At 41.2% G+C, this 23,755-nt stretch overlaps 1 protein-coding gene across 2 annotated transcripts in view; it reads left to right on the top strand.

Moving 5' to 3' along the window:
* The window catches only part of LOC110952982 (myosin-16), a 78,678-nt gene that overhangs the window by 9,205 nt on the left and 45,718 nt on the right, over positions 1-23,755 (top strand). The window contains exons 1-2 of one of the 2 annotated variants that reach the window (XM_051939112.1): positions 6,169-6,428; positions 19,393-19,620. In XM_051939112.1, coding sequence (XP_051795072.1) covers positions 6,231-6,428; positions 19,393-19,620 — 426 coding nt within the window. In that variant the 5' untranslated portion in view covers positions 6,169-6,230. Of the gene's footprint in view, positions 1-6,168; positions 6,429-19,392; positions 19,621-23,755 lie in introns of those variants that run through there. The other variant, XM_051939114.1, reaches the window with a different exon arrangement.

Raw genomic sequence — 23,755 nt, forward strand, 5'->3', positions numbered from 1 at the left:
GACGGACTGACATCATGGCTACACATGGAATGGGCAAAAGTCACAACTCAGAAAGCGAAAGATCAGGTTAGATGTAGAGAAATAATCGCCTACGCTGAATGGCATGGCACTTGATTGATTGAGATAATGGATGGATAAATAGCATTAATCCATCTAATCAGTATTTTAGGGGTGTGACTATACAGAAAATTCATAGTTCAGTATGTATCTCAGTGTTGAGGTCACTGTTTGGCATTTTTCCTACATTACAGAGAAAAAGTAACATAAAATATTAACACCAGTGTCTTTTCGGTCATACACACGTGGACAAAATTGTTGGTACCCCTCAGTTAAAGAAGGAAAAACCCACAATTCTCACTGAAATCACTTGAAACTCACAAAAGTAACAATAAATAAAAATTTATTGAAAATTAAATAATCAAAAACAGCCATTACTTTTGAATTGTTGATTAACATAATTATTTAAAAAAACAAACTAATGAAACAGGCCTGGACAAAAATGATGGTACCTCTATAAAAGATTGAAAACTATTTGACCAGAGTGACATGATTAACTCAGGTGTGTCATTTAATTGACATCACAGGTGTTTCCAAACTCATAATCAGTCAGTCTGCCTATTTAAAGGGAGACAAGTAGTCACCCTGCTGTTTGGTGAAAAGGTGTGTACCACACTGAACATGGACAACAGAAAGCGAAGGAGAGAATTGTCCCAGGACATCCGAAAAAAAATGATAGACAAACATCTTAAAGGTAAAGGCTATAAGACCATCTCTAAACAGCTTGAAGTTCCTGTGACAACAGTGGCTCATATTATTCAGAAGTTCAAGACCCACGGGACAGTAGCCAACCTCCCTGGACGTGGCCGCAAGAGGAAAATTGATGACAAATTGAAGAGACGGATCGTTGGAATTGTATCCAAAGAGCCCAGAGCAACCTCCAAAGAAATTAAAGGTGAACTCCAAGGCCAAGGTACATCAGTGTCAGATCGCACCATTCGTCGTTGTTTGAGCCAAAGTGGACTTCATGGGAGACGACCAAGGAGGACACCACTGCTGAAAAAAACTCATAAAAAAGCGAGACTGGAATTTGCAAAAATGCATGTTGACAAGCCACAAAGCTTCTGGGAGAATGTCCTTTGGACAGATGAGACCAAACTGGAGCTTTTTGGTAAGGCACATCAACTCTATGTTCATAGACTCAAAAACCAAGCATACGAAGAAAAGAACACTGTCCCTACGGTGAAACATGGAGGAGGCTCAGTAATGTTTTGGGGCTGCTTTGCTGCATCTGGCACAGGGTGTCTTGAAAGTGTGCAAGGTACGATGAAATCTGAAGACTATCAAGGCATTCTGGAGAGAAATGTGCTGCCTAGTGTCAGAAAGCTTGGTCTCAGTCGCAGGTCATGGGTCTTCCAACAGGACAACCATCCAAAACACACAGCCAAAAACACCCAAGAATGGCTGAGAGAAAAGCGTTGGACTATTCTAAAGTGGCCTTCTATGAGCCCAGATCTGAATCCCATTGAACATATGTGGAAGGAGCTGAAACATGCCATTTGGAGAAGACACCCATCAAACCTGAGACAACTGGAGCTGTTTGCTCATGAGGAGTGGGCCAAAATACCTGTTGACAGCTGCAGAACGCTCATTGACAAATACAGAAATCGTTTAATTGCAGTGATTGCCTCAAAAGGTTGTGCAACAAAATATTAAGTTATGGGTACCATCATTTTTGTCCAGCCCTATTTCATTAGTTTGTTTTTTTAAATAATTATGTTAATCAACAATTCAAAAGTGATGGCTGATTTTGATTATTTAATTTTCAATAAATTTTTATTTATTGTTACTTTTGTGAGTTTCAAGTGATTTCAGTGAGAATTGTGGGTTTTTCCTTCTTTAACTGAGGGGTACCAACAATTTTGTCCACGTGTGTATTACACACACTTATTCCATGCCTTTTTTTTTTTACATTTCAGTTTCACTTGGATCTTTGTGAGGTCATTTTGGACATTGCTTTTCAATCATTTTACCCTCTGTCAGTCTGTCTGTTCAGTAACAGACCATAAGCTGTAGTTACAAGGTCCTGAATGTGATGTCATGCCCTCCTTTCAGTTCTAGTCCACACGCAAATCTTACAATGATGTAAAAGGACACTTTTTAAAGAAGCATTAGGAATGCTATGTGGTTGTATTTTACTACACACATGACCCATGTAGACCTTTAACAGACCTTTTGTCCTCTCTCGTGCTCTGTTCCAAGAATCAAGGAGGAGGTCCTGTGATATAAGGCTTTGGTTCAACAGTTCTATGCTCTTTATGGACATGTTTAATGTGTGTTAACACAGTTGGTCCCAGATGACTGAGGTTTGCCAAATAGGACAAAACAAAATCATGCATTTACATTCTAGAAAAAAGTAATCCAGTAAAATTTTTAATTGCATTTTTGGCAATTTTCAAAAATTCAAAACCACTCAAAGACTTTAGTTAGCACTTAACCCTCGTGTTGTCCTTACCAAAAAATGTTGTTACCTTGTCTGAAAAAGTCCAAAAATTCAGAAAAAATTTCACCAAATTTATAAAAATTTGTAACATCTTCTGGAAGAAAATTCCTGAAAAGTTTCCCTTAAAAAGTTTTCTTTTTTTAAATAAAAAATCCCCACATTTGACAGCGAAATTCACTAGATTTTGGGATTTCGGTTGATTTTTTTCCTGAATGTTCTTAAACATTTTTGATTTTTTGTCCACCAAAAAATGTTCAAAAATTTCCGAAAGAATTTTGAAAATGTGGAAGTTTTCACTGTGAAAATATATATTTTTTCTTCCACATTTTTAGAACTTTAAAACGGGTCAATTTGACCCGCGGGACGACAGGAGAGTTAAGTTCCTATATTCAGCATTTATTACAATACAACATGTAAATAGTTTAAAACATACTATAAGGCTTTTGCTAACCCCATTAAAGCTATTTTTGTTTCTTATGTGCTTAATATTGACTTAAACAAGTAATCTGTTATTAAAACACAAGCCAAAAAAATTTCCAATCAATGGATTCATTAATTAATCAAAGCTGCCACATCATATTTTCCCAAGGACTGCTTGAGATGTTAATATCACCATTATGATATTTTAGGGTATTTGTGATGATACTGATAACGTCTCCTATGATGATTAATAAATTACTACATTAAATATCAATATATTGTTATACATCCATGTTATACAACAGCTTGAGCTTGTTATTGTCTGCAGAAGTTATAGTCACTAAAACATACAATAATAAACAACTAGCATAGTTAGCATTCTTGGTGTAGGTACCTCCAACACTCAACCCCGTTAATGCAAACACTAACAACTGTAAGCACTGTTTCTTCTTCCTGATCCCGACATGGTACAGAGGCCTAAGGTCAGACAGGACTTCAGCCAAAAGAGCTTGTCTGATCAGAAACAGTCGTGTAGAGATGATGTTGGTGCATGGGCTTCATGTTATTGCAGGAACTCCTCTGAATCCTCCTTATCAGCAGCAGCTCCAGATCACACTGAACCACACTCTAAACAGACATCTGTCAGCTCCTAACAGGCATATGTAAACACAATAATGTTCTAGACACACTGTGACACAAACCGGAGTGCAGGTTCTACCGTGGACTTCAGTTCCCCTTAAAGCTCGTGTCCGGAGTTTCCATTTGTTTTCAATTTATGTATCATTGTTTAACAAAGCTTAAATTTGTTAGTCTAGTTCGATACTATAATATAATGTTAGTATGATGCGATATGAAAATTTATTCATGAGCTCCGCCTTCCTCTCATAGACCCCCATGTTATTTCAAAAAGCGCCGGTCGCTGCCGACCAATCAAGTTCGAGCTTCAGCTTTGTCATGCTGTCAATCAACGGTTACGCGCACAGCAAGCAAGCCCATGCAGAGGTGGGCGAGCTACGCACTACGCAACCGCGCGCACATTTGTTTTGCTTGCTGGAGGAGAGAGCACCAGGGATCAGCAACTTCCAGAAAAGTTACCAATCCCACAGCTTGTCAGGCCAAGAGACTGCAGGACGTTTTTTGGCTCGGGGTGCTCGCGTCGCTCCCCGACCCCGGCCTCCATAGCCCGCCTGACGGCTTCGTTTAGATACCCGACCTCTGGAGGAAGATGTTGGGGCGTCTGGGACATACTCTTCGTTAGAGGAGTCATGCAATTCTGAACTCTCGATAGAAATAAATAAACAATGTAACACATATACACGCGTAAATGCACTAAGTTTGATAAACAACGTCATCGAGAGGGATACACGAGTGTAATCACAAGCGTGCACAAATAAAGGGGTGTGACTAGGTATCTCACGAAAGCAGAGGGAGGGTGGGACCAACAGTGTTTTGGGAGACGCTGCGATTCAAACTCCGGACACGAGCTTTAAATCAGCAGAGAGTGGCGGAAGGAAAGTGCAATGTTGGATTGTGTGTGAGTTACACAGTATTTGCTCTTTCTATATTTTCCTCTAGATACACTTCCTTGACAGACTTGCACCTACATGATGTGCATATGACTGCTTTTGTCCTTTACTAAATGGAAAATCTTTACAATACAATTGCAGAGCATACCAAAATATGAAAATTTGCCTTTAAAGATGCAAAATTCAAATATTGTATAACAATAATGTTCAGCTACCACTATTTTGTGTGAACAATAGACCAAAAAACTGCTTGTAATGTTAAAGAAGTTGCTTGTAGTGACCACCCACAAGATTATTCACCTATTTCTGGAGTTTCTGTTAGTTCTATAGAGGGTTTTAGCATCTTTCAGCTAGTTGTAGCTCGTAGTTTTACTGGTTTAATTCACTGTCACTGCTTTAATGTAAGTCATTTATGGCTATTTTTTACAGCCTATGTGCCCAGTACCAACCAACAGGACAAAGCTAGCAGCATAGTGGAACATTTAGCTGCTAAATAGCCTACTTTAAGAGTCTGACCAAACATAGCAAACAATATTGGATTCATAATCTCTGAAACCAATAGTGTATCACATAATATTACCGGAATCCATGAGCTAGCACCTAGCATTCCTAGGGTATTCAATAGCATCTCTCGGCTAGCAAATAGCCTTTCTCTCTTGGTAACTTGCTGACTTCAACACAGCATCCTCCAGCCTCTTAGTGCTCAGACTTTTGGCATTTCTGTGTCATAGCTAGGTGGAAGAAAATGAAAAAGGATTTAGACCAGTGTACAGACCATGACTCTGATGCATTTTAACCTTATCACAGTGGTTTCAATTGCAAAAACATCACAGAAAATCCTTGCATTGTTGCCCAACCAATCCAGAGAGCACCTGTATGGCTCATCTTGGCATGCCAATTTACACTACCATTCAAAAGTTTGGGGTCATGCAGACAATTTCATGTTTTCCATGGAAACTCACACTTTTATTCATGTGCTAACATAATAGCACAAGGATTTTCTAATCACCAATCAGCCTTTCTACATGATTAGCTAACACAATGTAGCATTAGAACACAGGAGTGATGGTTGCTGGAAATGTTCCTCTGTACCCCTATGTGGATATTCCAGTAAAAATCAGCTGTTTCCAGCTAGAATAGTCATTGACCGCATTAACAATGTCTAGACTACATTTCTGATTAATTTAATGTTATCTTAATTGAAAAAAAATATGCTTTTCTTTCAAAAATGAGGACATTTCTAAGTGACCCCAAACTTTTGAATGGTAGTGTAAATCCGAACTTGATTTCATAATAATGAAATTGGTTTATCAAAAATGTGGTGATAATTTTGAGAAGAGCTACCGTTACAAAAATTCTACAAGCAGGCGATCTAGATTTGCCAGAAGTCTTCACCATTATATTTATAGTACTGTTCTGTACTTCTTCTTCATCTCTAACATTCTACTGTAACTCCAGTTCACTGTGGTGCAGCAATGCAGCAGCGCAGAAAGAAATTTTTATGTTTTTACAATGAAAGAAGAACAGCAGGAGGCCAGTTTGTTGAGAGGGGAGGAACTGTGGGCACGTCTGTGTGTTTATACATGTGGATGTCTTTTGGAGGGCAAAACTCTCTGGCATGTGCATGTGTGTCAGATGTGGATGGAGGAGAGAGACTTGGGGAGTGGGCCAGCAGGGGAGTTCAGACTCCACACTGGAGTGAATCAAAATGAGGGAGACTCTGTTGAGAGCCAGACAGCCAAGCTGAAATATCAAGCCTTGTGAATGTGTGTGTGTAGTTGTGCATGTGTGTGAGTGCTGCTGCTGTTCAGGTCTGTGTCGCTGCAGCAGATAGACACAGAGGAGGCAGGATGAGGGAGAGAGAGGAGCTGAGGAGAGCCCTAGAGCAGAGTGAGCGGCTCCTCTCTAAGGTCCGCGAGCTGGAGGAGCACAACAGCCAGCTCCACAAGGAAAAGAATGAGGTGGCCACTAAATACCAAGCTGTAAGTGTCTGCTGCATCTCCCTCACTGTTTCTCCTGCATTCTCTCTCTTTTTCCCCTTTAAAAGGAGTCATTCCTCTTTTGTTTCACTAACTTGATACTTTAGAAGTCACGTAATTTGTGATTAAGTCTGAATTTCTGCTCAATAAGGGATTTTGAACGTGGTCATTATACCAACCCCGGGTGGATGAAATTAAGTGGATAATGATACACTAGCAGAGGCAGAGAGATGCAACCACCATGGCAGTTGCTATGTTCAAGCTTGTTTTAATGCTGTGGGTTTTTACTGCTGTGTTGACCATTTTCCAGCTGATCATTTTATTGAGAGAGTGAGCTCTGAGTGTGTTTTTTACTCTGACTACTGTCACAGTGCTGTGAGGCACCATGCTGTTTCCTGGCCTCAGGCCTGTATGACCGATTGCTTTACTGCAAGCAGGACTGTGTGAGTGGCATATCCCTTTCTGTTCTAAGGAAGTGTTACCACAGGTTTTATTATGACACCAGCATTTCTGTCAGTCTATAAATGCAGCACATTCAGTTTCATGGCTGTAAAATATTGCTGAGAACAGTTATCAACACAGTGTATCCATTAAAATGACAACTTAAAGCTGCACTAACCAAAATGTTTTGAGTGAACAATAGATCAAAAGACCGTTTGTAATGTCAAAGCAGTTATTCTTAGTGACCTCCGCACAAGATTTACCACCCAACTGTGGAGTTTCCCTCATCTTTACAGAGTTGGGTTTTTTTAGCTTCTTTCAGCTCATTGTTTAGGCTTTATAGACTGCAATCGTAGTGTTTTGATTCACTCTCGCTGCTCTCAGAGTTTACATGCAGCTTCGGGTAGCAACTTTTTACAGATAAAAGTTCAGAAAATCCGTTGTACACTACCTGCAGACAGAGAAAGTTAGAGACTAATACAACTTTGCACCTAGCAGCTCAGAGCAAAGACATTAGGTATCCACAAACACAAATCCAAATGAATGCTAGTGTTGCATGTCTTTTATACTTCTAAATGCACAATACATGCCAAAGCTTGCAAGTGTTCGGAAAAATAAGAACTTTTTTAAAACATTAATGCAGCTTTAAGGTGTTTTTTTTTGTACAGTATCTAGCTGTTTCAGGAAAATGTCCCAGCTGTTTCAAAAAGAAATACAGCCTTTGTTTATTAGTTATTGATGATCAGAAATCATGGCAACATAGAATGTGGCCAAGATGTACCCACAAACAAAATGACCTTGCGTTGAGCACAGGCATATGGTATGTATGGATACCAAATAGTGTGACTTAAATATGTAGTGAATGGTGGGATAGGACTCGGAAACACCCCCACAAATTCAATCAATTGTTCCTTGTATAATTTCCAATTGATAAGTCGATTTGTAGTACGATTGCTCGTAGTCTTCACTTGTTGTCATAGCTACAGTGATGTCATGCTGCTATCTTGCAGGGATATATAGAAATCTTTAACAAATCTGTGGAACCAGACTATAAGGTGCATCACTGCCAAAATCTAATCACTTGGTCCTTGTGTCATTTCTGACCTTCCCTGAAAATTTCATCCAAGTCCGTCAGTCTGTTTTTGAGTAATGTTGCCAACAGACAGACAGACAGACAGAAAAAGCAGCACAATTCCGCTGCGTTCCTTGGTGGAGTAATAACATGCATTACCAGTCACAGCAAATGGAAAGCACCTTAGGGTTTGTCACTTTAATGAGAGCTCAGAAAATTACATAATGACATAATAATCAAATATAAACTTGCTAACTTTCACAGCTTTAATCTCACAGTCTTCATTGCAACTGGAGCCTGCACGGTTGACCTTACTGAGAAACTTAAGTCACATTATGACACGATGATCAGTCAAAAGTTTGACGACAGCTCCACAAGAGTTTTTCTTTATTTCTATTTTTATTGTACTGCAAAGCAAAACTGAAGTATTTTAACTATAAAATTGCACATATGACTTGTTTACCAAAAAAGTGTCAAGCAAGGCAAAATCAGACTTTAGATTCCTGTTTTTGCAGATTATTAGCAACATCATACCCGGATTGTGTGTTAGTTCACAGCTTTGATGAGTTCAGTATAGCTCTACATTGCAGAAAATAGTCAAATATTTTTAAAAATGAATGTAAAACACCATAGAGGAATTAATTCTAAAAGGCTTGTGTTTTCTAGTTTACTTAATGTGAGTATGGAAGTTTTGTTAATTTGCTAGTTAATTGAATCGAGAATGCATATTTGTTTATCTTCAGACCACTCTATGTATTGAAGCAACATGACTTAAATGAATGAACAGCTGAGATTCACTCAACTCATTGAATTAAATTCATTAGAAAAGAGAATAAAGTCAGTCTGTCTGTAAGCACCATCCTTGTAGCTATTCAACTGAACTTAATCTCTTAAGTTTATTTGTCTTCTGAAGTCAGGTTAATTTAATGCAGTTCTCCATTTTCACATTACATACTGTAAGATGACTTTAAGCTAACTGACAAACTGAAGTCTCGTGAAGTCCTGGTGTGTCCATATTGTTTGACTGGTACTATAGCTTGTTGCTTACTGTTCTCAAGAATGAACTTGCATCTTGATGTTTAACATAAAGTCTTCTATAGATATGACTACCAGACATACAGTATCGTCCAAAGGTTTGGGGTCACTTACAAATGTCCTCATTTTTCAAAGAAAAGACAACATTAAATTAATCAGAAATATAGTCTAGACATTGTTAATGTAGTAAATGACTATTCCAGCTGCAAAACGACATATTTTTAATGGAATATCTACATAGGGTACAAAGACCCATTTCCAACAACCATCACTCCTGTGTTCTAATGCTACGTTGTGTTAGCTAATGATGTAAAGACTAACTGATGAGTAGAAAACCCTTGTGCAATTCTGTTAGCCCATGAATAAAAGGGAGTTTTTAATTGCGCCCCAAACTTTGAACTCCAATGAATGTCATTAACTTCTATGTAAATTTAACTTAACTTCTATTATATTATCAGCAGTGAACAGCATCCGAAAACTTTGATAAATAAAAATAAACTAATCCCTTTTGCTAAATGAAATTCTGGTGTGTGGATCTGGTCTGGGTTTAGTGTGGGACTGTGGAGCTGCCAGTGTTTGTGGAACGCGCTCCAGGGTTGCCCACGGGATTCAGTCATTACTGGTGCTGAGTGCCTTAGCAGACTCTTCAGACAGCTTCGATGGAACACATCGTAAACCATTTCAAGGAGTTGGACCGCGGCTCTCGTCACTGTGTTTTACTGCTGTCTGGATATGACAAAGTCATGTGTCACTGCCTTTGAGTACAGTGACCTTTAGTAGGTATCATCTGCGTAGTCGCTTTGCTCAGTGACTTACAGTTCCCCTTTTTTCCTGACTGATATCATACCAAGTCAGTCTTGAAAGTGGGTTAAAGAGGGTTTAAGATCACTGCAACTGTTTTTCCTCTACAACCCACATTCTTTCAGATACTGCTTTTATAAAGTCTTTCATTTCAGCAGAAGCAAAGTGTTACGTCTGTAATCCCACTGTGCTTTTTTTTATTACCCTTTAACAGAAAAACATAGCTTTTTTATGGAAATCACCAGGTGTGTGTTGGCTCCCGTCATGCCTTTTCTTCACTGCTTAGATTAGTCAACCATAAATAATGGAGTTAATCTGTGGAGGAGACAGATCAGGCAGCATAATTCATATCTTGGAACCCTCCTGATTTAACGGCAGTGAGAAATGTGATCCCTTGTCAGAGCTGTTTAGTGCTGCTGGGGCCTGTAAGGAAGTCTTCCAGGTTTCCATTGGAAGTTTGTCCTGTTCCTCATTACTCTTGTCATCTGCTGAAGCTGGAGGGCCACCTCACACATCTTTCATCTGGGGTTTGATAAATTCCTCCTTGTTAATCAACCTTAATGCACTTCTGCAATGTTAGGTCAATACTGACATTCTTTTGATTTGCTGTCGAAAAATGCATACAAATAATTTTCTTTCTATTTAACTGTCATGTCCAAGAAAGAGACAGAAAACTATTTTCCACTTTGCTACCCAGTTTCTGACTTTTTAATCTTTATGATCCAATCCAGCCTGGGAAAAGGCACTTTTTTTTCCTGCACTGAACACCTGCTGATCTGTATCTCTGTAACCCTGTGGATTACTGGAAGATTCTTGTGATTCTTCAACTTTATAATTCCAGAGGAAGAAGTGGATAGTTAGTGTAAAATACCAGCAACATGCTTGCCTCTCTCTCCACACACCCCTCTACACTTGCTGCAGCTCAGCACACAAGCTCACCTACAACTCAAACACAGTAAAACTACTCCATGCCACTCAATCATCAATTAGCCTTTAGCTAACACAATGTACCATTAGAACACAGGAGTGATGGTTGCTTGAATTGGGCCTCTGTACCCCATGTAGATATTTTATTAAAAATCTGCTAGAGTAGTCATTTACCACAATAAAAATGTATAGACTGTATTTCTGAATAATTTAATGTTATCTTCATTGATTTAAAAAAATGCTTTTCTTTCGAAAACAAGAGCATTTCTATGTGACCCCAAATTTTTGAATGATAGTGTATGTTTTCTAGAACATAGAAAACACCATGTGGACATGTCAACAAGATAAAAAAATGTGATATAGCTGGAGGGGGGTCTTGACAAAATACTTGGAAGCAACAACAGTGGCTGTCTCATGAGCAAAGATGCATAAAGATCTCTGTTTAGTTTTTTTGTAATGCATTACTGACAATGGATGAATTTAATTCAATGAATAATTGAGATGGTTCAACATCAGCAATATAGGATATAGGACTTCAGTCTTAGGGAAATTACTATGAAAATATTATTCTGAATTTATGGATTGTGTGTCAGAGTGCTAAAATATCATACAAACACAACCATCTGTTCACACCTGGCAAAAAAAAAAACAAAACTGGCTTCTAGCAACAATATTAAAACCACGAGGATTAGCTTGTCCATCATCTTATTTTAGGGTGTTAGCATGCTAATGTGCTAATAAGCACTAAATACAAGGTATTGCTGATGCTTATGGGAATGTCATTAGTTTCTCAAGTGTGATTTCTCAGTGGATCACCAGCACTGTGAAGATTCACCCTCCATGCACCATGAATATCTGTACCAAATTTTAATGGCAATTAATTAAATAGTTGTTGAGAAAGTTCACCATGTCTGTCTCATGGTGGCACAAAATGTCACGACAATTCCTTCAACAGTGCCAATATGGCAAAGATCAGGAAACCAAGGAAAAAGATACAATGGCACCACCCACTCACGTTCTCAAGTGCAAAACACCAATAAAACACAGACAATAAAATTAAATGAGGAATCTGACAATTGCTAATGCACGAACAGTAACTAAAAAGGCAATTGTGTGCTTCTACTATTCAATTCTACTTTCGCACAAATTAATATAAACAGTGAAAACTCCACTGTTTACCCCTCAATTACTGCTAATGGGAAATAAATGTGTGTTCCTGCAGAGCTGTCCAGATGCCCCAGTTCCACATGTGGAAAAACTTTCAGTCTGGATGGACTCTGAAGTTTCTGGGGCCTGAGGCAAGCTGTGGGACAAAAGACTGGCAGGGAGAGATGCATGAGAGTGTAGAGTGCAGGAGAGATGAGGGTAAAGAGGCTAGGGAATGAAGGCTGACTTGATGTTCAAGGGCAAGTGAAGGAGGCAAATGAATGCAAGAACAAACTACTCAGTAGAGAGTTCTGGGTGGAGGTTTAGGTCAAGAAATGACAAAGACTGTTTGTTGAATTGCATTGGCAATAGGAAGATACTGACAGCTGTGTCACAGGCTTTATTGTCTTTTTCATATTTTCTTCTGTTTTCTGCTTTTGGTTTAGGTTTTATTCTGTTATTTAAGCTTTTGTGTTCAGATGCATTTTGAGAATCTTGTTTTTAGCCATATCAGCTGCATGGATTCACACATTATTTACTTTAATGACCTTGTAACGATGGTGCCACTGTGTAGTTGACAACTAATGGTCCAGATATTCATGGTCCCCAGAGAATGCACTTTAAAATATGAGTCCCATGACTTTTAATGTAGGCCAAGAGAAGGTTTTGACTACTTATTGCAACTGCACTTTGTATTTAGTGCTATTTGGCAACAATTAGCATGCTAATACAATATGCAAACATGCTACACTATTGCAAAAGTAGCAATTAATAGATGATTGAATCAGGACTTTAGCAATCCCCACTCTTTTGCCCAATCACTACCATTAGGTAGACTTATATTTTGTTTTGACAGTTATTTAAAACTGAAAAGCACATTCATGGTTCTCAGACAATAGAGCTATTCCAATTTTAAGGCTGCATCCTTTGAAGGACACAGCCTACAAAGAAAAATAATTATAATAGTAACTGTTTTGACACAATAGAGTCAGAAATTTAGATTTTATTTTTTTGTTTCATCATTTACTGGAGGGAATGGAAACAACACAATACATACATATAAAAGTGGGAAATGGAACCAGTCTACATCATTGCAAGATAGCTTCGTTTTAACCATGACTACAAGTGAACGCTATGTCAGCTGCCTACTGACGATCACATGATTGCGATCCCACAAATCTAATCGGGCCTAATCCTTTTTTAAATGATACAAGGAATGAGCAGTCCTGGTGGAGTACTGTGCTCTGTGAGTGTTTTTCTTGTTTTGTTTGCTTTGTAGTAACCGACAAAAAATTGAATAGAACAATCTTTTTGACTAATCTTCCTAGATGGTGAGTTTTTATAGCTACACATGCTTCCAGGAAATAGCCTCTGTCTTGCACTCTTACATCCATCAGTGAAAATGGTAGTACCGGTATTACAACATTAAACAATATTATATACTTTCTTAAAGGGGAACTTCGGTTTTTTTCAACCTGGGGTCTGTTTTCATATGTCATTTCATACATGTGAGTGATGGAGAAATGAATTTTTGACATAGCTCCAGTATTTAGCCAGGCAGGCAGCTTAGCAGCTCAGCTAGCGAAAAGTATGGGGCAACTTGCCCCCCCACGTCAAAGTCCGCCCTAACGTGCTTTTTGTCCCACACAGACCGGCTCGGATAGTCTCAACGAGTGTCCCACAACATACTACAGATGAGAAGTAAACGAAAACCTCCACATTACCTGGTGATTGCTATTTGTTGTGGCTATTGATAGCTCGCGCTGATTTCGCCAGTTATCGCGCGATTTCGGAACGAGATTTTCTTTCTAGCGTCCCGAGATTTGGATACAGACCACAACAAATAGCGATCGCCAGGTAATGTGGAGGTTTTCGTTTACTTCTCATCTGTAGTATGTTGTGGGACACTCGTTGAGACTATCCAAGCCGGTCAGTGTGGGAAAAAAGCACATTAGGGTGGACTTTGACGTGGGGGGCAAGTTGCCCCATACTTTTTGCTAGCTGAGCTGTGAAGCTGCCTGCCTGGCTAAATACTGGAGCTATGTCGAAAATTCATTTCTCCATCACTCACATGTATGAAATGACAAATGAAAACAGACCCCAGGTTGAAATAAACCGAAGTTCCCCTTGAAGTACTCTCTGATAAAGTGTAGCTTGCTTTATGCAATACATGTTTTTCTCTCTTGGTGTACAGAAGCTTCATACATCATTTTACCAATTTTAATCAGAACCACAAATCTGCAAATCTGTAAACTGTTATTGGTAACACAGCCGAGAGCAAAACAGGATAGGTTTTGGCAGTTTAGCATAAAATTATTTATTTTCACTCAGTTCAGGCTTATTCTCGTGTTCCGCACTCTTATGACCCAAAACATGTAACACCTCACACCGATAATACCCCAAAACACAAAACAGGTAAATTAGAGTTTTAAGGTGTGTACCCAGTGTCTACATATAAATATCAGCATTCCCATCTCCTGTAATTTATGTTTGGTGCTAATTATTATGTTACTTTTTAAAACTAAGATAGTGATCATGATAAACTTTCTACCTGCTAAACCTCAGCATGTTGACATCGCTGTTATCAGCTCAAAGCACCACTGTAAGCAAGTACAGCTTTTCAGAGGGCCATTAGCATGGCTGTAATGGCTTATTATTTATGAGCCCCCATGGTAGATATCTTTGGTTAAAAACATCCGACAGAGGAACCCACAACCTCCTCTTCTCTTCAATGATTCACCCAACTTGCCTCCAGGATGTTAGACAGCAGCTGACAGTTAAATGCCAGGTTTTCTACCTTAGGGAGGCAATATTTCGAACATTTAAGACACAACCCAAACATGGGGTGTATTTGGCACAGAGCAGCCAAACATAGTTAAAGATCATCTGTGCAACCAGGGGGTTTCCAGTAATGTTTCATCTAGTATCTGTGTCCTATGTTACCTTATAACTCTGTAATCACGATCAACTATAATTTCAATCTCTTAATGAATTAATTAATTAATAAATCTTAAAAACAGAACTTTTATTCATAGTGTGTTTTTGTTCGAGTTCTTGAGTATAAATTGACATGAAAATCTGATAGTGATTTAATTTAGTTGCAGATGTGGTTCGGTGGCAGACTCTCAGTCAGATTTGAGTGTTGGTGTTGGACATGAGTGGTGTCTGGAGATGCAGCCTGGGCAAGCTCAGTGCCTCTCCACATCAAGTGGGAGTAACATGAACAGATCTCTCTCTGTGCTGCTTCTCTTCGCTAGAACCCAGACCGCATTGTCAAAATAAAACAATCCAAATTCTCAGAAATCCTGTAATTTTCATATTTTTTCTTCTCTGTCTTTCTTTTTTTTGGTTGCTGGATATGGCTCAGTGGTACTGGCAGTGTGCTTATCCTAACTGTGTCCACTGTTAGCCAATTTTAGATTGAATGTTATTCCAGATTTATGTCATTTAGAAAGGTAATATATGGTTGCACTTTCATAGTTTATGGTTTTGGTCAAACTCACTGTAACTGTCAGCTTCTGAACAATGAATGGGCTGGAATTTGTCTTGGGTGTAATTTGTTTACAGCTCGGTGTAGTTCTCTGATGCATCCCATCGGCAGACATGTTTGAATTTTCACATCATTACACTTGCATGTGGCTTGCAAACATTGCCAGAAACAGTCTACAGTTCATTATAAAATGAATGGCTACCATGTGTTCTCAAATCTGTGCAAGGCATGCATATACATGCTCACATATTACAAGTAAACCTTCAAGGTATCTATTTCTAAAGCATGTTTAAGTTCATGTGAGGTTTTTTATGTTGCATATACAGGGTGTCCCTAAAGTCTGGAGACATAGGAAATCTCATTAACTATAATTTTTTTTGCCTGCACAGATTAAGTATGACTTTGTCGAAAGAAGAAATAGTTGAATTGGTACTTCTCAGTGGACATGAAGGATGGATATATCAAAAGATTGCAGATGAATCTTTTGACAATGCCATATTTAATCTGTAGAGGCAAAACAAACTATAGTTAATGAGATTTTCTATGTGTCCAGACGTTAAGGACACCCTGTATACTGGCTAATTAATGTTTCTAATTCGCATTCTTTCATGACTTAGCAAAGCTTTATCTAGGGCTTTCAGCTACGTTATGTTCTACATCAGCAAATACAATTCACACAGTTTTCACAGTAATGGTTCACTTCATAGTTTCGTAAAAAGTCTTCAGAAGGCAGTAATTGTAAGGTTGGATACAATTCTTCACTCAAGCAACACTCAGTAGAATTTCCTGGGACTTTCAACCACATCTCCTGGTCTTCATCAGCAAACAGAGTTTGAATCATACATCATGTCCCATCCAACCATAATGAAAGCCATGAGATGTGACTAAAAACTCCTAGCAAGAAAACCTTGGATGGAGTTTGCTTTTTAAAAATAAGAATTCTCCCACATGTTTAAAAAAAAAAAAACTGAGTTGGACATCTGCACTTAAGTGACAACTGAACAAACTGAAGATCATGTGATATGGTCAAAAGCTTTTAAAAAAAGATATTTGGTTTTGTCTGTTGATTCAGATTTATAAAGTTCTTTTTTTCTTTTTTCTTCAATTTTCCAAACTGCTTGCCCCACTGTCATGAATGAACTTTCACACTGAGGTTTTTTCAATAGGATTAGGATCCTATCTTGTGACCCTGATTGATGGTAACTCTAGATAACTTAATGCTTAGTCTAGTCTTTGTGGGTCTTGGTGGCTTCATACAAGAAAAAACATCCACAGTTGACTGTAAAGCACAATATGACTTGTTGTTCTTGGTGAGATGAATGCTGTGGCATTATGGGGGACCATGTGGGTGTGGGCGCACAACGCATTTATGTCAGTTATAACTGGGAGAAGAAAAGGCATTTTGACTCTGGAATACTGCCCTTGTTTTCTTGTCTTTTCTGTGCTGTGGCTTTGATGGTACAGTTGAGGGCTGCGTTTCTGTGGTTGCACAGCACAATGTCACAGCCTTTTCTTCAGACCTGACATCCTACACCGACCACCGTCCCTCTGGACATCTTTAGATCCCCTCTGAAGCTGGGAGAGTCACCTGTTTCTGAAGGAGGAGACTGTAGTGGGAAGAGAAGACAGGAGAGGCGGTTTATAGACCAAGCAGTCGCTACATTCCAAGTGGACAACGTACAGAGGAATGTTTGGATTTCAGCAGCTACTCCGTAGGCACCCTGAAAAGAAAAGCAGAGGAGTGGTTCATTGAGATCGAGAGAAAGAGAGAAGAAAAAAGCAAATAAAAGTCTGATCTTGCAGAAGGAAGTAGCATGAGGAAGGCAATGAAAGATGAGCAGAGCTGCAAATGTGTCATGAAAGAGAGGATTTGCTGAGAGAGAGCAGACTGGACTCTGCTGTGCTCAGACCCACCTGGAACAACCAGAACAGCTGCATAGCAGCTGACGAAAGAGAAAAAGACGTGATTAAGCCTCTTTGCAGGGGCACGGAGACACTGTAGTTGCTACATTGCTAAACAGGTGAAATCTGCAAAGCGAAACAGTGCATAGCCTGAAGGAAGTATCACTGAAATGATGTCTGCGAGGCATCAGCATTGCCACTCCCTCTCTGATGAGTCCGAGGAAACCAATGGGAACCATGGAGATCCTGGACCAGAACCAGAACCTGAGGAGCTGGATTGGGATAGTTACAGCACCACATTGGAGCACAGATTAGCAACTGTGGGTAAAACATACAACATGTGTTCTTGAATGTGGAGTTTACATGGTGCTGAGAAAGTTAATGGTAAAACTAAGGAGTCCCGTTTCTCAGCATGACAGTTGCAGTTGTCATGGTAGGAAAGGGGAAGGTGTTCCTGATATTAACCATGGCTGAGTAACCCGTAAATGCCATCAGGTGCAGATCTATGGCGCTCATCTGAGATTCACTTTATTCTGTCCTCCATATGGCTTCATACCTGACCAGGAGTTCTTTAGAAGCAGAGCATTTTGTCTGTCTGATTTTGTTGGTTGGCTAATTTTGGTATTTTTCTGTGATTTTTGTTCATTTACAATGGATGGCAGCACGATTAAAGGGTATATTTTTGACGATATAATAATAAATAAATAATAATGAATGAACAAACTTTATTCAGTTATTTTTATGCCGTTTCATTCTTCATTCAAAGTTTGTGCCTTCGGAGCACCTATACTTGAGGAGTGTTTCTGCAGTGTCTGTTTAGTGTTTAATCCATGTGCATGAGCATATGTGCAGACATGCGTGTTTGCGTGTCCATGTCGTTCGTGTGTTGAATAGGCTGGTATTCCATTCATTCCTGCTAACAACTGCTCAGTAGTGAAAAGTGTTAATGGTGCAAACAGCTTAGCACAAGAAAGCAAATGAAAAAGCCAGGGAAAGAACACCAACCAAGTACTTTTATGGGAATGAATGCAGATGGAAATGTGGTTGCTGATCATTTGACAAATGCCCAGATATTTGGGTATGCTATTAGCTCGTTCCAAATGCCTTGCCCATGAGGACTGGCCCATAACAAAAAAGTAACAGTAACCAGAGCAGGCTCTCACAGTCAGGTCCTTTCACTGCTGTTATGGATGGCAGTTGATTAAGTGATCTAGTTTTTGGTGGAACTTGCTTATCTGGTCAGTTCAGAACGTCACAGTTTTAGCTTTTGAGCTCTATTATATTAAGGCAAGTGCAAACTAACAAAGGGAAAGCTTCTTCTGACTTGAGGGAGGATAAGCTTCATCTTGTGCGGTAAGACTCTCTCTGTATGAATTAACTGTCTCAATGCTTGCGTCAGTTCCTGTTACTAAGCTAATCCCTTCTTATTAATCTTGATTCTTCCGCCTTTTACGATTTCTATCAGATTTTTCTTACCTCACCTGACCTCTCTCCTTCTTTAAGCAATAAACTAGTTACTCTCCAAAGCTACAGTATATTTGCATTTTAGTTTGAAGCACCTTAAAATAGTATGAAACAGTTTGGATAAAGTTACAAGAAGCAAATTAGAAGCATCTAATTCTGAGTCTTGAAAGAGGATTGTTGTTCAGATTCAAGGGCTTTTAAAAGCATAAAAGAAAGCAGTTAGAGAAATGCAATTAAAATTTAAGACCTACAAGTTGGCATGCACTGACCTAAGGACTCCATGCAGCATAACATTGTGTTAAAAACAGAAGCAAAACTGGAGACAGAAAGTCAATGAAAATATAAATCTAGCACAAAATTAACTCCACACAATTTGTAATATGTACAAATGCATGAAAATGACATTTGAGGAAAAGAATCAAACTGACTTCAATCCACATCTAACCAGTGTTGCCAAGTTATTATTTTAATCAGTTTACTAATTTAATTATTCAGAGGTTTTATGTTGACTGCATTTACTGTCAATTTACTGTAAACAAAAATAAATGTATATATTTATACCTTTATCAAGAGGCCTCTCATTTACAAAATGTGGCAATTCAGCTGTTTTCATAGAGCTGGTTGTTTTTTTCTATTGCGAGATCTGGCAACACTGCATCTAACTCTCTTTGTGTTTCTTAACCCATCAGGAGCAGGAGAGTGCCCAGGCGTCCGAGCAGCACTGTGCCCAACTGGAGAAGGCCCGGCGGGAGCTGGAGCGGCAGCTGTCAGGCCTCTCAGATCGACTGGAGGAGGAGGAGGTCTGCTCCGCCCAGCTGGCCCTCCACAGGGACAGACTGGAGGCCGAGTGCAGCAGCCTCCGACGAGATCTGGACGAACTTGAGAGCGCTCTGACTGCAGCTGAGAGCGAGAAACAGGTAGATCACTTTGGGATCTTCACCACAGAAGAGTTTCTTTGAACAAGTGATGGTTTTTCTGCATTATGTCATAAAGTAAAGGCTTTCAACTAAACTTGCAAGGAGATCTTAATCTTGATATTTTAACCATGAGAGTATAGGTATCCCAAAACAGACACTACGGCTGTCACTTCTCCAAAACGTTCAAATGAATTGAAACTAGCATTTATATTATTTAAATTAATTAGATTTAATTAGCATGATGTGCATTTTATTCGTTGGTTAATCTGTAATATACAATGAAGAACCCCAAGTGCTTCCACACATATTTTTTCAGATGCTACAGTGTGTCAACTCAGCTTTGCCATCTGGTGTCCTCTCCCATTATTATTTATTAGCTTACTGACAGGTAGGAGAGGCCAATCTGGCCAAAAGATCTTATGAGGATTTTCTCTGATAGAATCACCATCTGAATCACAATTCAAGATGAAAGGTTAACGCACATAGCATTATCTCTGCATGTTGTTTTCATTCCGATTGTATTGGAAAGTTCTGAAAAGAAATCAAAGTTTGTAGGATATGTACCATGTCCAATGAGTGTTGCTCTAATTACAGAATTTGTACAATTTGTCTGAAAAGCAGATCATGTGTCAGATTAAGATTGTCCACAATATAATAACTAAAATAAATAAATATAAGGTCATCAGTTCATTCATTCCCACCAACTGGTCGGCTAAGCCATAGATCAAACTGAAGGTCATTTTTAAGAGGGTCCTTTGCTGGATCATGAGTCTGTTGCACTTACAATATAAATTTTGAATGTGAACATTTCATTACAGTTCAAAGACTATTTTCCTCTTTAAGTTAAGCAGTATAAATAAGTAATCCTTGAACTTATTAACCATGTCCAAATGCTTCTATGTGCTCCAGATGATGCTTTTAAAGCATAACTGGAATGCTTGAAATAGCAATTACATGCCTCTATCCTTTAATCTTCTACATCAATGCAAATGCTTTATTTAGATTGTGAAAAGTTCAAAGTTCTAAATGATTATCTGTTTGTTGTATTCGGTTCCTGTTCTTATGCCAAGCTGAGGTGGCCTGCTCAGAGGCTAACTCATGTCTGTGCACAGACGTGTGGGATCAGTTTTCAAATCTAACTCTCCAAAATGTAGAATTTTCCCTTTAGATAGAAGACAATTGGAATGCCGCTGACTTAGTTTTCCTATTTTGTTTCTATATTTAAAAAACGCAGAAAACATCCTGCTTCTGCTGCATTAAAAACTCTAATTGAGTGTTGATTTAACCTTTGAAAACTTTACATGTCATAATGTGGGATATTTGTGGTGTTTGAGTAGCAGTGAGCTGCTGTCCAGCTACTCTAGGGAGCTCAAAACAGTAAATTTAATAAGCTGCAGAGGACAGAGGTTTTATCTTCAATTTTTCCCCAGGAGCTGGCGCACCTTGTTGATAAAGGTTGCTGATGAAGTATGCAGCTCAAAAAAAACATCCGCACCCGGTAGTTCTAGTGTAATCCTGCTTACAGACAAACAAACAGACAGACAAACAAACGGAACTGAAAACATACCTCCACCTCGGCGAGGAATTCTCCAAATCTGCAGTGACAGAATACAAAGGAACTGTGTGGTTATATGAAAAGGCCATGCTAAAAGAAGCTGATAATAACAGTCATGTCAGTATCTGTCTCCATTTACTGCATTCTTTATTGATTTTTTTGCTGATCTGAAAACTCTGACTTCAAACTGTCTCAAAAGCCATGATAGGGACCGAACTGAAGTGTTGTGCTCCTGAGGATTGTATTTTGTATCAGGACTGTTTTGATGCTTTTGCCTCTTTGTTGTGCTTCTTAAGTCGTAGGTGGTACACGTCAAAGTAACATCCAAATGAATGCAGGACCCAAGATTTCCCAGCAGATCTTTGTCTTGTAATGAGAATATCAATGTTACTGTCACGATTCAGACGGGCGAACCCGAGCGGAGAACACACTACAGGGGCAGAGGCAGGATGCAAGGCAGATTTATTGTGGGTAGGCGGGGGGTATGTGGAGGGGTGAGGAGCCAGAGGGGAATCTGGGATGGTATGGGGGAGAGGAGTCTGGGGACGGAGCGGAGGAGCCGGGAATCTGTGGTCAGCGAGGGAACTGGGAGGGGCGGAGTGCGATGGTCAGGCGTGGATAAACGCTCGGGGCAGCAGGAGGACAGCAGACTGGGATGCTCACGGAGGGAAGCCAGGCGCAGAGGGTGGCGAAGCGGAGGGAGGACAGAAGGCTGGACGTCAGAGGAGGAAAGCCAGGTGCAAAAGGTCTGGGGTGGCGAGGCGGCAGGAGGGCTGAAGGCTGGAGCGTCCGAGGAGGGAAGCCAGGTGCAGATGGTCCGGGGTGGAGAGGCGGCAGGAGGGCTGAAGGCTGGAGCGTCCGAGGAGGGAAGCCAAGTGCAAAGGGTCCGGGGCGGCGAGGCGGCAGACGGGTCCGGGGGTCCAGGAGGGGAACCAAGAGGGGAAATCCAGGAGGGAGCACGAAGGGGAAGGCAGGACGAGAGGAGATCCGTGCTGCGGGGTCGCCGGGCGGCAGGAGCGTCCGGGGTTCCAGGAAGGGAAACCAAGAAGGAAATCCGAGAGGAAGCACGATGGGGAAGGCTGGAAGGGCAGGGGGTCCGGGCAGCTGGGTCGCTCTGGATGAAAGAGAACAGGCAGACGTTAGTACTATTTCTAAATTTGAACAGGGTCTAAAGTGGCGAGAGGGAAACTGACTGCGTAGCAGAGTTTACGATCTGGTGGTGATTGGGTGCACGAACTGTTTTTTTATTGCTGGAGGAGTAATCACGGGATGAGCCGCAGCTGCCCAGACTCTGTGGGAACACTGATTGCCAAGTGGAACTGACTGCGTAGCAGAGTTTTTGATCTGGTGGTGATTGGGTGCACGAACTGGTCTTTTATTGCTGGAGGAGTAATCACGGGATGAGCCGCAGCTGCCCAGACTCTGTGGGAACACTGATTGCCAGGTGGAGCCAGCCTCACGGCTGGCTCCACCTGGCACAACGGAGGAGAGAGAGGGAAAGGGAGCAAGAGAGGGCGAGAGAGAGAGAGGGAGAGAGATAGGGGAAGGGGAATTGGACGTCAGGAGGGACAGGGGGAGGAGGAGGCCCTGACAGTACCCCGCCTCAACGGGCGCTTCCTGGCCTTGGCAGGGATCAGACTAGAGGAACTACTCTGGAGAGACGGTCCGAGGGCTGGACAGACCGGGGTCAGACGTGCTGGGGAAGCCGCTCCGCGGGGCGGTCCGGAGGCTGGACAGGTTGAGACTGAACGGACCGGAGGAATCGTTCCGGAGGACGGTCCGTGGGCTTGACAGGCTGGAGTGACTGATCCAGAGGCTGGCCCGAAGGCTGGACAGACTGGGGCTGGGCAGGCTGGAGCCGGACAGGCTGAAGGGAACGCTCCGGAAGACGGCCCAGGGACTGGACAGAGCAGAGCCGGACAGGCAGGAGGAACCATTCCAGAGGACGGCCTGGAGGCTGGACAGACAGGAAGGACCACTCCGGAGGATGGCCCGGGGGCTGGACAGACAGGAGGGACCGTTCCGGAGGACGGCCCAGGGGCTGGACAGGAAACTGATGGCCGGGCCAACGGAGGTCAACAGGAGGCTGGACTGGGAACCAGCAGCTGAGCCGACGGGGACCTTCTGGACGCCGGGCTGGGAACCGGCAGCTGGCCCAACGGGAACCCTCTGGGAACCGGACTGGGAACTGGTAGTTGGACCGACGGGAATCCTCCAGGGCCGGACAGGAAACCAGCAGTTGGTCCAACGAGAATCCTCCGGGGGCCGGACTAGGAACTGGCAGCTGATCCGATGGGGACCCTCCGGGGGCCAGACTGGTAACCGGCAGCTGGACCGACGGAGAACCTCTGGAGGCCAGACTGGGAACCAGCAGTTGGACCGACGAGGACCCTCCGGGGGCCGGACTGGTGGTCGGACTGAGGACCGGCGGCGGCGGGACCCCTCCAGGAATCGGGTTGAAGCCGGGGACCCCTCCTGGGGTATCACTGGGGCCGAGGGCTCCTCTGGAGGCAGAACTAAATCCGGGGTTGGGGATCCCTCTGAGGGCGGATCTGGAGCCGAGGACCCCTTCGGGGGCTG

Source organism: Acanthochromis polyacanthus, chromosome 19 (assembly GCF_021347895.1).
Source record: "Acanthochromis polyacanthus isolate Apoly-LR-REF ecotype Palm Island chromosome 19, KAUST_Apoly_ChrSc, whole genome shotgun sequence".
In the NCBI taxonomy this organism is placed as follows: Eukaryota; Metazoa; Chordata; class Actinopteri; family Pomacentridae; genus Acanthochromis; species Acanthochromis polyacanthus.